At 42.4% G+C, this 16,372-nt stretch overlaps 1 protein-coding gene across 1 annotated transcript; it reads right to left on the bottom strand.

Annotated features, from left to right (window-relative positions):
• Positions 1–2,537: 2,537 nt before the first annotated feature.
• On the bottom strand, positions 2,538–16,094 carry LOC121584763 (leucine-rich repeat-containing protein 75B-like). Its single transcript, XM_041900857.2, has 4 exons — positions 15,464–16,094; positions 12,114–12,242; positions 11,170–11,285; positions 2,538–5,034 (listed from the first exon to the last, which is right to left on the bottom strand). The coding sequence occupies exons 1-4, from the start codon at positions 15,746–15,748 to the stop codon at positions 4,446–4,448; spliced, it is 1,119 nt and encodes a 372-aa protein (XP_041756791.2). The 5' UTR covers positions 15,749–16,094; the 3' UTR covers positions 2,538–4,445.
• Between the last annotated feature and the right edge of the window lie 278 nt (positions 16,095–16,372).

Raw genomic sequence — 16,372 nt, 5'->3', positions numbered from 1 at the left:
CCCCCTCAGGAGACTGAAAAGATTTGGCAGGGGTCCTCAGATCCTCAAAAAATTCTACAGCTGCACCATCGAGAGCATCCTGACTGGTTGCATCACCGCCTGGTATGGCAACTGCTTGGCCTCCGACCGCAAGGCACTACAGAGGGTAGTGCGTACGGCCCAGTACATCACTGGGGCCAAGCTTCCTGCCATCCAGGACCTCTATACCAGGCGGTGTCAGAAGAAAGCCCTCAAAATTGTCAAAGACTCCAGCCACCCTAGTCATAGACTGTTCTCTCTGCTACCGCACGGCAAGCGGTACCGGAGTGCCAAGTCTAGGTCCAAAAGACTTCTCAACAGCTTCTACCCCCAAGCCATAAGACTCCTGAACAGCTAATCATGGCTACCCGGACTATTTGCACTGCCCCCCCACCCCATCCTTTTACGCTGCTGCTACTCTGTTAATTATTTCATGCATAGTCACTTTAACTCTACCCACATGTACAGTGGGGAGAACAAGTATTTGATACACTGCCGATTTTGCAGGTTTTCCTACTTACAAAGCATGTAGAGGTCTGTAATTTCTATCATAGGTACATTTCAACTGTGAGAGACGGAATCTAAAACAAAAATCAAGAAAATCACATTGTATGATTTTTTATTTGCATTTTATTGCATGACATAAGTATTTGATCACCTACCAACCAGTAAGAATTCCGGCTCTCACAGACCTGTTAGTTTTTCTTTAAGAAGCCCTCCTGTTCTCCACTCATTACCTGTATTAACTGCACCTGTTTGAACTCGTTACCTGTATAAAAGACACCTGTCCACACACTCAATCAAACAGACTCCAACCTCTCCACAATGGCCAAGACCAGAGAGCTGTGTAAGGACATCAGGGATAAAATTGTAGACCTGCACAAGGCTGGGATGGGCTACAGGACAATAGGCAAGCAGCTTGGTGAGAAGGCAACAACTGTTGGCGCAATTATTAGAAAATGGAAGAAGTTCAAGATGACGGTCAATCACCCTCGGTCTGGGGTTCCATGCAAGTTCTCACCTTGTGGGGCATCAATGATCATGAGGAAGGTGAGGGATCAGCCCAGAACTACAGGGCAGGACCTGGTCAATGACCTGAAGAGAGCTGGGACCACAGTCTCAACGAAAACCATTAGTAACATACTACGCCGTCATGGATTAAAATCCTGCAGCGCACGCAAGGTCCCCCTGCTCAAGCCAGCGCATGTCCAGGCCCGTCTGAAGTTTGCCAATGACCATCTGGATGATCCAGAGGAGGAATGGGAGAAGGTCATGTGGTCTGATGAGACAAAAATAGAGCTTTTTGGTCTAAACTCCACTCGCCGTGTTTGGAGGAAGAAGAAGGATGAGTACAACCCCAAGAACACCATCCCAACCATGAAGCATGGAGGTGGAAACATCATTCTTTGGGGATGCTTTTCTGCAAAGGGAACAGGACGACTGCACCGTATTGAGGGGAGGATGGATGGGGCCATGTATCGCGAGATCTTGGCCAACAACCTCCTTCCCTCAGTAAGAGCATTGAAGATGGGTCGTGGCTGGGTCTTCCAGCATGACAACGACCCGAAACACACAGCCAGGGCAACAAAGGAGTGGCTCCGTAAGAAGCATCTCAAGGTCCTGTAGTGGCCTAGCCAGTCTCCAGACCTGAACCCAATAGAAAATCTTTGGAGGGAGCTGAACGTCCGTATTGCCCAGCGACAGCTCCGAAACCTGAAGGATCTGGAGAAGGTCTGTATGGAGGAGTGGGCCAAAATCCCTGCTGCAATGTGTGCAAACCTGGTCAAGACCTACAGGAAACGTATGATCTCTGTAATTGCAAACAAAGGTTTCTGTACCAAACATTAAGTTCTGCTTTTCTGATGTATCAAATACTTATGTCATGCAATAAAATTAATTACTTAAAAATCATACAATGTGATTTTCTGGATTTTTGTTTTAGATAGACCTCTACATGCTTTGTAAGTAGGAAAACCTGCAAAATCGGCAGTGTATCAAATACTTGTTCTCCCCACTGTACATATTACTTCAATTACCTCAACTAGCCGGTGCCCCCGCACATTGACTCTGCACCGGTACCCCCCTGTATATATAGCCTCCCTACTGTTTATTTTATTTGACTTCTGCTCTTTTTTTCTCAACACTTTTTTTGTTGTTAAAAATAAATGCACTGTTGGTTAAGGGCTGTAAGTAAGCATTTCACTGTAATGTCTGCACCTGTTGTATTCGGCGCATGTGGCCAATACGATTTGATTTGATTTGATTTCTACACTTCCTCCTGTTGTTTGTGCCAATGAGCTGTGGTAGACGGGTCAAAACAACCCAAAGAGACAAACAATTAGCTCATCACATTTGTTGCTAGCGGTGTCATTATTAGATCACCTGCACCCACACTCAAACACTCAATCATGACTTTAACATGGAAATTAAACTTAACTAAGGCTCTTGTGACCCTTATGCCGATCTTACTCTTCTCTTTCTGTTAAACTACAGCCTGCAAACAGTTGCTTAGAGTCACTTGTTTTTATTGGCAGTAAAATGTCATTCTAAGTATGGCACCACATACACATACAAATAGTATAACAATGACACACAATGCTAACATATACAGTGTGAGCAACATATTTTCCTATCATAGTCCCATAAAAACCATTACAACACCTTTGATATTTTATAAACATACACATATTTTACATTAAAAGCGATTTCCTGTGCTACATTTCAGTGTACATATAATGTCAGTGAAATGGGGAACATTTGTTGCTTGCGGTATGTCATTAGTTTATTAATACCTTGCCCTTGTGTGTCCCCTAATTGTTCCAGCAGAGGAGGTTAGTGTGCTCATTTTCACAATGAAATAACTACAGTCATTTCATGGTTTGACAAAGGACACAACGCCAAAGCAATAATACAAACCGATACAACAGCAATCAGACATTATACAACAGCAAACACACATTAAACACCCTCACACATATTCAATCAGACGATACAAGTATATTACATCCAGTTATTCAATTATTGTTAATGCATTGACTCCATTAATATCAGTTTGCTGAATGACCTTTATGTATATTATGGTGTCAGTGTGGTTAAGCTTCTGAAATATTGTGAAAAATCTATATTGATATTAGGATGACTTGGCAAAAACAGTTTTTATGCATCAATGAGAGAATGAAATGGATCTGAAGTCAAATCCTTTTCTCACATTTCTTAAAGTGCAACACAGCATGGAGCGCAGCTGCAGTTGGTAAACCCAACTCAACTACTTTGTGTTATTTCATAGACCACCTCTATCCAGCACTATACTCAGCCCACCACGCTGATTATCAGCCCTGGTAATAGCCTACAACTGATATGTAACAGTCATGTTCCTCCCACAATAAACAAACACATAAGCTCATATAAATGTTAATAACGACATATTGGTACAAAGGGTGCCAGTATGTGATTCCATTTGGTACATTCATTACTACAAAGAGATGAATGGGTCCACCCTTGGGGCTTGGCTGTACTGTCATTCATCCCACATGTATTCTAAAATGATAATGACTAAAATAGCAAAATAGAGCGGTGAATCTCAGAGTTTTGGCAACAGCAAACAATCAGTGTAAACACAAACAATCAGTGAAAACAACTGTATATTGTTGAGTCCTACCTGTTGTCTTCTAAGATGGCTTTATTCACCAGCAGTGCACTAAAATAGCCTGTGGAAATACAACAGAGACATGTTTTGTGTCATCATTTACATTTACGTAGGTATTCACAAGTGGACATTTCGAAAGGGGGGGAAAAAGCAAAAAGTCTTGACTTAGCAGTTTTGCCTGCATCACGTGACGGGTCGTCGGCTGTATAGTCTGTTGAACTTGTTTCATAGCCTTTGTTGAGAGATTAACAGAGAACACACAATGTGGAGCTAGGCCCTGCCTGCCAGGGATAGTCTCAGAGACAGTCCTGGTAGAGAACCCGGTTGGGACCTACTGCTTCCAAACCAATAGCAGCTCATTAGACCACCAGCGTTATGCCACTCCTCCGTCAAGCCGTCTGATCTAAAGTCCTTGGGATTTGCTCCACAGCTGCTACTTTAAGAGGGCGAGAGAGAGAGCACCTTTTCCTAAATTCTTCTATCCCACCTCCAATGAAACCGCACCTCGTTCCCAGGAGCACCATCCACCAACACAGTAAGTCACCAACATAATCGTCAGTTACTGCAGTGGTCTTGTGTGGGTTAACTCATAGATTGTGAGAGATTATTTGGTGGCTGTGTTGGAACGATGGTGTCTGGAATGTGTGGCGCTGAACATCCCTCGTGCCACAATGGGTGACTGGGCTCATGGTGTGAGGGGCAACAGGGGAAAGGTAGGAACTTGAAGCTGTGGGAAGGCCTTTCAAACACAGCTGGACCGAGCTAGGGGGACTTCACCTCATCACCTCTCACAGTAGCGTAGGGTGAAGTCCTTTGAAACCTTTTCCCCCCCTATACCCCACTGCTCCAGCTCGTCTTCATCTTCCTCCCCCTCTTCCCCTGCCTCCTCCTTCTCCTCGTAGTGGCTGGGCTCCTCGATGGAGGTTTCCATGTGGTAGCAGTAGGGTTGGCCCTCTGTGTACTCGTAGATGGTGGGCAAGCTGTTCTTCAGGCTGCAGCGGCGACGCAGGGCCACTAACAGGGGCTGGGGCATGGTGAAAATGTCCAAGTTGTTGCCCAGGTCGATCCAAGCCAGGCTGGAGAACTTCTTGGGGTCCTTCAGGATCTCAGTCAGGTCTTTGACTATGGCCAGGGTCAGCCGGTTGCCATTGAGGGCCAGGGTGTTGAGTTTGGGCAGAGACCCCAGGACGGGTAGCAGGACACGGAGGTTCTCATCCTGGAGCTCAGTGAAGCTGATATCCACAGCCACCACTGCTTCCCCACTATTCTGAAGGTAGAAGGCCACGTGGCGGACGTCTCGACTGGAGAGAGGGATACCAGACAAGTCGACTGTGTCAGTGGATACCTTTCTCTGCAGGGTTGTCTTGAGACTGTAAAGAAAAAAAAAGTATTGGATATTGACCATTATTTGAGACATTCTTGGATATGAAAGTACAATAGCTCAGTTAAGATATCTCAGAGCTTACACTCTTAGAAAAAAGGGTTCCAAAAGGGTTATTCGGCTGTCCCCATAGGATAACCATTTTTGGTTCCAGGTATAACCCTTTTTGGTTCCATGAAGAACCCTCTGTGGAAATGTTTCTACCTGGAACCTAAAAGGGTTCTTCAAAGGGTTCTCCTATGGGGCCAGCCGAAAAACCCTTTTAGGTTCTAGACAGCACCTTTTTTTCATGAATGAGGGAAATAGAGGGGCTGAGTACTGACATTTTGGTCTTAATTGTATCATCTATGTGTATGACCTGGGAACATGGCCCTCGTGTCATATTGTTTTTTCTGTGTTGTATAAAGGAGGGGGGTTGGACACGCTTGGAGCGGAAGGCTGACATAGATTCTCCAGCATGAGGATTTAGCAGTGTACACAGTGAAGGGCCAAAACATCCGAAACACCCAACCTCCTCATTCAGAGAATGAAAAGCATTGATGTCCTTATCACCAAGAGCCAAAAACATTCACCATCTGATTATATGACACAAAAACACTCAATGGCTTCATTTGAAAGCCAAACCAACCTGTTTTAATGATTGAAACGAGATGAAACAAAAAATGTCTAGACAGACATTATAGATTTGGGATTGTGGCAGCAGGAGAGCCTGGCAGAAATATTTGATTGATAAAAAGCTTAAATATTTAACACTTTTGTAGGCCATCAAAGAGAAAACATGGAATTAACTAATTTTACCAGCATAGAAAATGCATTTGATTGCGTAAATTGTGCTGCTTCAGTGGATATAACTTCTTCTCTGTAAATGGCAGGTGTGGGTTCCATTTGATGGAAATTGAATACATGTGAATACATGTGACTGATAAGCAAAACATTTTCTTATGGCTGGATATCCGTTTCAGTGCATGGCCTCACAGCATGAGCCTATCAGAGAAAAATCCTCATACCCTTTGAAAGATTACATTTGTGTGATCTTGGTGTCCACAGTTAGATTTTTATTAGAGGCATTGCACCTTGATGTTGCTTTAATGCTGACTTTCAGGAGTTGGAATATCATGGCAATGGCTCATTCTGAGCAATAAGGAAGAGAGACCATTGATCTAATGCACTGTTCTGCTTCATACAAACACATTACATTTGTACAGTACATTCGGAAAGTATTCAGACCCCTTGACTTTTTCCACATTTTGTTACGTTACAGCCTTATTCTAAAATTGATTCAATTGTTTTTTCCCCCTCATCAATCTACACACAATACCCCATAATGACAAAGCAAAAACAGGAAATATGACATTTACATAAGTATTCAGACCCTTTACTCAGTACTTTGTTGAAGCACCTTTGGCAGCGATTACAGCCTTGAGTCTTCTTGGGTATGACGCTACAAGCTTGGCACACCTGTATTTGGGGAGTTTCTCCCATTCTTCTCTGCAGATCCTCTCAAGCTCTGTCAGGTTGGATGGGTAGCGTTGCTGCACAGCTATTTTCAGGTCTCTCCAGAGATGTTCAATCGGGTTCAAGTCCGGGCTCTGGCTGGGCCACTCAAGGACATTCTTGTCCCGAAGCCACTCCTGCGTTGTCTTGGCTGTGTGCTTAGGGTCGTTGTCCTGTTGGAAGGTGAACCTTTGCCCCAGTCTGAGGTCCTGAACGCTCTGGTGCAGGTTTTCATCAAGGATCTCTCTGTACTTTGCTCTGTTCATCTTTCCCTCGATCCTGACTAGTCTCCCAGTTCCTGCCGCTGAAAAACATCCCCACAGCAAGATCCTGCCACCACCATGGAGCTCTGTCAGAGTGACCATTGGGTTCTTGGTCACCTCCCTGACCAAGGTCCTTCTCCCCCGATTGCTCAGTTTGGCCAGGCGGCCAGCTCTAGGAAGATTCTTGGTGGTTCCAAACATCCATTTAAGAATGATGGAGGCCACTGTGTTCTTGGGGACTGTCAATGCTGCAGAAATATTTTGGTACCCTTCCCCAGATCTGTGCCTCGACACAATCCTGTCTCGAGGCTCTACAGACAATTCTTTCTAACCTCATGGCTTGGTTTTTGCTCTGACATGCATTGTCAACTGTGGGACCTTATATAGACAGGTGTGTGCCTTTCCAAATCATGTCCAATCAATTGAATTTACCACAGGTGCTCCAATCAAGTTTTAGGAACATCTCAAGGATGATCAATGGAAACAGGATGCACCTGAGCTAAATTTCGAGTCTCATAGCAAAGGGTCTGAATACTTATGTAATTAAGGTATTTCTGTTTTTATTTTTAATACATTTGCAACAATTTCTAAAAATCTGTTTTCACTTTGTCATTATGGGGTATTGTGGGTAGATTTTATTTATTTAATCTATTTTAGAATAAGGCTGTAACTTAACAACATTTGGAAAAAGGGAATTGTTCTGAATACTTTCCGAATGCACTGTATATCATCTGCATACCACCCTATAACAACCTTTGCTCATATGCCAAATATTTCATACTGTTTGAGAACTTCAGTGCTTAACCAATCCCCATTCTCCAGCCTGGTTGGTAGTAATATGTCTTGGAAGAGCCCTGAGTTTCTGATTTAGTGTGGGTTTGAATTACAACGTCCCCCAGCACCCAGTGACTTACAGTGACATCCAGTGCACCACCTGCCACTTGTTCAACTAGAGGGCATTTTTCATATAGAGAGATGCTATAGCGTATTGACATTTATTTACACCAGGCTTTATACTGCACAGTATAGTGTATATATGATGTATTCAAGATACTGTAGAAGCAATGTGTGATGATGAGCAACATAAACTTCATCTGCGCATTCCCTGCTCCTCAGACACATTATTTCTGTGCTCTGGAAACAAGAAAATAAATGTCTCAGTCCCTGAATAAAGAGCCTCTTTCATCTCGCGAGCGCTCTCTCTCTTTCGCTGTCTCTCTCTCTCTAGTAACATGATCTTCATTGAGCCCTACACTCATTTACAGCCTTTTTCAAAGAATCAGTATTGTGGCCATTAAATCCAGAGGAATTTAACAGTAAATTAGATGGCTCATTGTTTGTCCCAATCTGGGTCTGACGTTTCCAGGAATCTCAAATCACTGAAACTAGGCTACTTAAAGCATTCATAAATGTAATTGGAAAAAATTTATGTGGATGTCAGGATTCAATCATAAATCATGCAGAATAAACACAAAAGTACTGTTTTTAATTCCCTGGGCATGTTAATCAGCTAAATATATTGACTGTCAAAATGAAGAGCCCCTACAGAGACAGATTGCCATGAAAAAGTAATCCTGCTATGTGCTATAGTTGAGAATAATTTCTTCAAGGAGTCAATTTTCTCCCCATATCTCCCCTGGGCTACTGCACAGCTAACATAATTTTGTTTTTGCAAAGTCATTAATGTTTAAAGCACCACTCTCTATTATTAATCTGTTCATCTCCTGTCTGGACTACTGCAACTTGCTGTTGGCTGGGCTCCCCGCCTTCCCTACCTTTAGGTTCTGCTCAAACCCTACACCCCAACCCAAGTACTCCGTTCTGCCACCTCTGATCTCTGGGCCCTCCCACCCCTACGGGAGGGCAGCTCCCGCTCAGCCCAGTCAAAGCTCTTCTCTGTCCTGGCACCCCAATGGTGGAACCAGCTTCCCCCTGAAGCTAGTACAGCAGACTCCCTGCCCATCTTCCCGAAAACATCTGAAACCCTACATCTTCAAAGAGTATCTTAAATAATCCCCCTCCCCCAAAAACAATTTGCCTTTAGTGAACTAACACTTGCACTTGTCTTTTCCCCCTACTAGCACTAACTTTGCTGATAGCTACTTTATTGAGGAACAATTTACTTATTATGACTGAGATATGTGGTTGTCCCACCTAGCTATCTTGAATGCACTAACTGTAAATCACTCTGGATAAGAACATCTGCTAAATGACTAAAATGTCAAATGTAAATGTTCCCTTCTCAGCCACAGTAGAACACAGAGCAGAGGGACAGGAGCAGAATGTCAAGTCAAGTCAGACTGATCAGTCAGGTTACTGCCCCTTATTGCCCCCTCTTCACCCCAGGTGTCTGCTGCACTCCTACTGGCTGGCTGCAGGTCTGACATTTCAACATGTGACAGACAGACAGAGAGAAAGTGGCCATGCAAGGTTGCCAACTGTCATAATCCTCAACTGTCTCCTGTGTGTACAGGGCCACTGTGGATTGAGCTGACATGTTATGATGTACCTCAGATATACTAAACCTGTATCCTCATTAATCTCATGTACGGTAGTATACAAATAAAGAGTATGTCTAAACCTATGAAGAGGAATTTGCAAATTAGCCAGGAGAGAAAAACCCAGTTTTAAACAGAATATGCCATGAAAGATCTGTGGATATAGCTATAGCAGCTAGATGTATTGTGATGAGACTTTATAGTTGGTGGTTATTATGCATTTGTTTAGCAGGGTGGTATAGCTGCCTATCTGTGTGCATTGCATAGCATTATATTTGCGACTGCTTGTGCAGTAACTCCTATCACAATTGAATCAGCAATTTCAAGGAAGAATTGCAGCCCGGCCTAGTAGTGAGAAATGTAAAAAGTTATACTCAAGTAAAATGAGCTCGACTGATAATATCTAGGTTCAATAATATTTTAGCAGAAACAGAAATCCTTTATTTTGTGCTTTGCTACAACTCAACTAACTCTGAATAGGGGAACACCTTAGAAAGTGCCATTTGAGTGTAGTTTCCCTAGAGCGGAACATAACAAGCAATGGGAGGTGATGACTAATGTTTGTCCTGCTGCTTGCCTCAGACTGTGTCTGACAGTCGCTCTCTGCAGGTTTTATGGAGCCAGCTGAATTACTCAGTGAAAATAACCACTTCAACTACAAGTTCAACATGGGAACACATCCTCACATACTCTAATATGCTGTCAGTGAGTCAGTCTCAACCTAATCTAATGTCTCTCCTAAATCAGGGTGACATCAATGTCCACATGCGCATTAAAGCCTTGCTTGAGTTTAAAAGTAGTTCTGCAGCAAGACAAGGAGATATTGGAATTACATTTTAGTCATTTAGCAGACGCTCTTATCCAGAGCAACCTTACAGTTAGTGAGTGCATACATTATTTTTTTTACATTTTCATACTGGCCCACTGTGGGAATCTAACCTACGGGGGCTCTACCAACTGAGCTACATCCCTGCCGGCCATTCCCTCCCCTACCCTGGACGATGCTAGGCCAATTGTGCGCCGCCCCATGGGTCTCCCGGTCGCGGCCGTCTACGACAGAGCCTGGATTTGAACCAGGATCTCTAGTGGCACAGCTAGCACTGCGATGCAGTGCCTTAGACCACTGCGCCACACGGGAATCAATGTATTTTTTGACTTGATCCTTTTGTTACTATCCTTTTGTTACTTACTTATTATTCTCTGTTTGTCTTTTCGTGCTGTTACCTCAGACTGAAGCACAATGAGCCCGACTCATCAGATCGTGTTCTCTTCTGCTTATTTTCGATTACTTTAGAAAATTGATTGTTTCCACTGTCTATCCATCTGTAAAAATGTAAAATTAGCAATTACTGGAACAAGCGTAATCATATCCTGCTTTTTTTGTGTATAGAATTACTAAAGACCTAGATACAGAAGAACCTGTCAATTCATTTGCAAGCTATTTCCATATTAATTATTTGCACATCAATGCAGTATGATGATAAGAAAACCAATGCCAATGGATCTTATTTTTATACACCCCCTCTATTTCTTCCCAACCAAACTGGCCACGTTTGTAGTCTGTATGGAGACTGGCCTGTTCTGAGTCAAAGAGGACTGAAACAGAGGAATGATTGACACTTCTGGTTGTCTCTGTGGTCCTGCCCTGCCTGGCCAGTCCAGAGGCCGCTGTGTCCCAGCCCTATTGAATGTCAGCCAAACCCACTCAAAACCCACTTAGATGATGTCTAGGGTGGTTGTCAGACGTCTGGTTGTGGCATTGGCACCATTTCAAATGGCGGTTTTAGAATTTGGGCAGTTTGGGGAGTCAGGGTTCATGGAGCAGGGGCTCTATGTGTGAAAGACGTATGGCTAGATGGAGGGGCTTACCAGGCCTGGGACTTCCGTCTGGACATGCTCTGTCTGAGCCACTTGGAGTGAGGGGTCAGGTGGTAGATCAGCTGTCTGCAGATCTTATCTGACGACTTGATGGTGTCAGCGTCCTTCTGTGGGAAGATAAATCACCCAAAACACAGAATGAAAAGTCAAGTATATCAACAAAAGAATACCAGAGGCCCTCTTTTTAGTTTAGTTCCAAATATGGTTGTCACTCTTTGAGACCACATACAGTAGAAGCAAAATACAGCACATTATATAACCGCTAAACTTTTGAGATACATTCTACCAGAACATTCTTGATTGAGATACAGCTTTAGATCATGAAAGGACAAAGTAAAAGTAATCAAAGGCGGTGTGCAACAGTGTGGAAAACAGGAGGGATGGAAAGAAAGAGGCCAGATTCAATACTAAATCTAGTAAACACATTTTCTTGTTATTTCTATCCATTGTCTGTTATGTAAAGTCGGTTACTTTCGGCATCCCCATCCCATTTCAACGTTTCAATTAGCCATCATGTGTAAATGTTGCATAACTGAGAGATTATTCTATCATTGTTTTATCAATCTCTTTAATAATAATAATAATAATAATATGCCATTTAGCAGACGCTTTTATCCATGTGTGTGCATACATTTTTACGTATGGGTGGTCCCGGGGATCGAACCCACTACCCTGGCGTTACTTTATGTAAACAACATCCAGTTCGTCTGTATGGTAATAATACACAGACATTATTATAGGACCAATCATTATAAAGCCAAACCATGAGGAGAAGCAGTTGCAAGACAATGTGGAAGACCTTCCCCCATAATGATTGTATTGTAACAGCATTTCATTCTATTCATGACTTGTTCTCTTGACGTCTTGATTTCTGGAAGCTTGATTCCAAGCTAAGCAGACAATACGCCATGAGGTGAGTGTTGTGAAGAGCTTACCTTCTTGGGACACTGCATCTCGCGAGCCAGGTTGAGCAACAGCTCATGGGAGATGGGGTCCACCAGGTTGAGAAAAGCAGCGTTCTTATATAAAATGTCATTGAGGGATGTGCCTTCCATGCCCAGATCCTGCCAAATCAGACAAGAAGAGACAGTATAACTCATAGTGCCTTAAGGCCACAGTTATCGCTTTTTGTATTTCATGAAAACAATTAATTGTGTAACGACAGCAGCATTATCACAGACACACCTGACTGATCATAGGCTATATTGTGAAATGAAATATATGACCAAAACGACACATCTGTTTTAATGACAGGAAAAAATATACGGTATAAAGAGGATATTGAGACTTTCCAGAGATAATAATGTGATGCTACTGTAGTGTTTTTGTTTTTGTTAAAAATATTCATTGAAGGGGGCGAAGGCTTTCATCTGCAGAGAGCTCTACCTGAATACAGTAATGTGCTTAATGTGCCTTGCTCCAGGCAGAAACATTTCTTTTGGGATATCCACCCACACCTCAGTGATTTGGAGTTGCAGAGAGCTTTAGCGTACCACAGTATTGCACACCCTGTATCTCTAACTTTAGCACTAACTAGTGTCCTTCTGATGAATCCTGCAGTATATGTGAGTTCAATAAACATTCAATGATGGATGAGCATTTGCTTCTTCTTTTGATGTTTAATGAAGCATTTTGTTTAGGTCTGCCATTGTGCAATACATTCTAAACATTAGTCTAAAAACAACTTATCCATGAATGGTGCAGACACATTTTTGTAGGGCAGACAGACACCAAACAGTTGCTACATGACAGGTAGAGTTAAAGGCTTTTGAGTGAGAATGCTGCCCGTAACAAGCTACGTACAAATCAGAGCCAACTGGATTAAAATATTTGCATACACCTTTTAAGAGGTGAATGAATAATTAATTAAGGAGAGAAGAAATGTAACAGAAAATAACAATTTCCACAGGCTGCATAGGACAGCTGTTCATGAGCCTCAGTTCTGCAAAGGCCTAATTAGCCTGTGTATGTGAGGGGTAGAGCTGGACGTGCACAAACAGAGAGAAATGAGAGACAGGGAGGATGGACACACATACACAACAAAAGGCCTTGATTGTAACGGACAGTTTGAGTGGGAAGCCGGCAGCCACACATTACTGACTTCCCTTTTTAACAAGAGCAACAGTAAACACAAATGAGACAAAACGCGCGAGAAGCTCCTACTCTTTTTTCGAGAAGACAGGTCTACAAATAATTCCCTTCTGTGTTGTTTGTCCTTGTGGCCCACATCTGATCATCTCAGAGGCATTAAAAGATGATCAATACAGATGTAACCGCACCACGTCTGAAGCAATGAAGAGTATTTTTTAATGGGATGTTGTGAAGAATAGACTTAACCACTTTACTGCAGATGCAACATTATGAACTCAGTTGCCTATACATGTGCATCTTCATTCAGTTGTTACAGTAACTCTAACCTAACCATAGCACGGCCATTAACTATACAGTGGATGATTTATCACCTCTTTTAATTGAGTTACAAACCAGAATATCATTTTTGAGACACGTTCCCATTTGCAAAAGCCTGAATGCTGATAATGTGAGGCGTATTAAATCTAAACAGGGTCCCCTGTGATGTGGCTGTCATGCAGCTTTGGCACCCTGGGTTATCTCCTTGCGTTGATTAAGGAGCTTCTACGCTCTCCTCTGTCAAGTCTTCAGCATAATTAACTACAGATTGGACAATGCCTGAAAGAGAGAGGGGCTTATGCTTGAGCTAACAAACAGGACTATCATAGATACTGTTACTGTGCATCAACAGTCTTATTGTCATACCCTCGGTATTGTTATAGAAATGACTTTTCAGCTGATAACATGTTTTGAAATCCTGATCCTTCCATAAAAACATGATGCGTAGATAGCAAATAAATAGATCAAAATCCAAACTTGACACAATGGTTTATGCTAGGGAATTTTCAAGCCATCATGCATTCCTGTGTCTTAGTGTACTACTAAGCATGTTGTGTAGCAATCATTACCAGTACGATGGTCCAATTAAATATATACAAATACTATGTCAATGTTACGTACTATATTTTAGCTCTGTGAATCTACATAAAAATATCCCATGTATACCTGAGGCAGAACTTGAATTAATCTATATGAAATGGGGTGATTTTCTGTATTTCTGGAACCATCAACTGCTCACTCTCCTACTATAACTGCTGAGGTCCATTACAGAGAATGGTCTGGCAGCAGAAAAGTAGTCATCCAGTGACCTGTCAGTAGAGGAGACTGTGACGTGAGTTAGGGGGACTGTGGAGGGTGTGGCTTACACATGCCGATTGCACTTGATTCATAACTGAAAATCCCCATTTGTACTTCATTTCAACCCAACGCAAGATGCAGTGGCAAATTCACTAACCATTTAAGGACGAAACACAGTCAAAATAGGATTAAATTAAATTGGCCAAATGCAGGTTTGCCTACAAATGTCAATACTAAGCATATTACATGATCATTACATCATTACATGTGTGGAATGGCATAATATAATGTAGTGAAAAAATAATAATACAGACAGCGACACTTAGAGTCCCATGTGCACTTAGCATTGCCTATTTATGAGAATATATGCCACATTCACTCTATATATGGCAGATTCACTCTATATATGCCAGATTCACTCTATATATGGCAGATTCACTCTATATATGCCAGATTCACTCTATATATGCCAGATTCACTCTATATTTGCCAGATTCACTCTATATATGGCAGATTCACTCTAAACTGGTATGGCATCCTGTTTCTGCTATTATTAGAAACTCCGAAAAAGTGCATGCACTCAGACAAATCTGTGCAATATGTTATGTATATCATATTGTGAATAGTAACTGTGATAGTTATTTGAAATAGCAGCAGCACCTGTATACTACGGTCTATAGTGGTGCCAAGGAAATTACCAGATGCCAGGGCTGACAGTGAGAGTAGTGGGCAGGCCTAATAGTTTACAAACACCTCCTTCCATAACGGGTCAAAAGGAGGAACACCTGTGGCACTGTGTGGGCAGGAGGTTAAATAATGTAGAGCGCCTACAAAATGTGTAATATTCTAACTCATCCACGACAGTCTAAATTATGCTCGCTATGTATCTGCAATGTATCTGTTTGAAATATTTAAATCAAAGTTGTTACAATGGGATTGACCGAACACATAGCGATGACAGGTATTTGTCATGACAGCAGATCGATGCAGGCGATGTAGGCCTACTGTGCGCAATCATGCTTAATTCGTGTGCAATAATTCCAATTAAATGTATGTAGATACTGTAGTTTGTTCTTACCTTCCTCAATAGTTTGAGCACGTCGGTTGCCTGATCTATCCTGCGATCACGGAGCAGCTTTTGTATCTCTCGGATCCATGCCACTCGCCTCACGTAGGGACTGTGGTTGGACCTCCGCAGCATCCCGGGCAGTTTGTCTGATTTCAGCATTATTGTAAACAGAAAGTCGCCTCCGCCTCGACTTCCATCTCTGTCGCTTTCTCCTATGCTGTCAACATGATTGTGACGCCTTTTCGTAAAATTCTCATTGTCCAGACTACTCTGTCTGCTTAATCTAGAACCCATATTTCAGTATTTATATAAACAGTAGATTATTTTACAATTGCATATTGCACTACACTAATATCTAGAAATAGAAAATATATAAATATTACTCAGTTCAATAGCCCATATATTATCTATAGCCTGTATTGTTGTTGTCAGATGACAACCTCCAATACAGAGAGCAACAGCACAATATTCCTGATTTACCGGATATTTAATGACTGTCTGTTGCGCGCGTGACACATTAACGATGTCAGACGAATGCTTTGTTTATGTTTTGGTCTCTGATGGTCTACGTGTGCCGTCTTGGTCAGGCGGTGGATGCTCTTCTTGTCATTCCCTGGCTGTCCCTTTACGCTGTTGTTTAGTTTTGTGCAGTGTTGCACCGTAGACGCCAGACTCGTGGCGCGCATAACCAATCAGAGCCCTCTTGTGCCATTGCACGCAGTACGAAGTTACGACACGCCCTTCTCGACATCAATTTAGAAAGGTTTACAGCTGCATGGCGGAAGAGTACACAGCCTTTATTATTGCACACCTATTGTGAATTTGTGAATAACTCTACAACCTTCATTTACTGTGACACTGAGCTGTATTTCCATACGACCTTTTACAGCAATCACATGGATGGTTGTTTGTTATAAA

The sequence above is a fragment of the Coregonus clupeaformis genome, chromosome 16 (genome assembly GCF_020615455.1).
Source record: "Coregonus clupeaformis isolate EN_2021a chromosome 16, ASM2061545v1, whole genome shotgun sequence".
In the NCBI taxonomy this organism is placed as follows: domain Eukaryota; kingdom Metazoa; phylum Chordata; class Actinopteri; order Salmoniformes; family Salmonidae; genus Coregonus; species Coregonus clupeaformis.
Note: the sequence above shows the minus strand (reverse complement) of the source record. Positions and strands in the feature narration are given on the sequence as shown.

Bases quoted from the DNA above. Each gene is read 5' to 3' on its own strand.
- LOC121584763 (XM_041900857.2), bottom strand. From the start codon at position 15,748: ATGGGTTCTAGATTAAGCAGACAGAGTAGTCTGGACAATGAGAATTTT. The intron at 11,286-12,113 runs GTAAGCTCTTCA...ATCTTCCCACAG, and splicing joins AGATGCAGTGTCCCAAGAAG to AAGGACGCTGACACCATCAA. The intron at 5,035-11,169 runs GTAAGCCCCTCC...TTTTCTTTACAG, and splicing joins AGACGGAAGTCCCAGGCCTG to TCTCAAGACAACCCTGCAGA.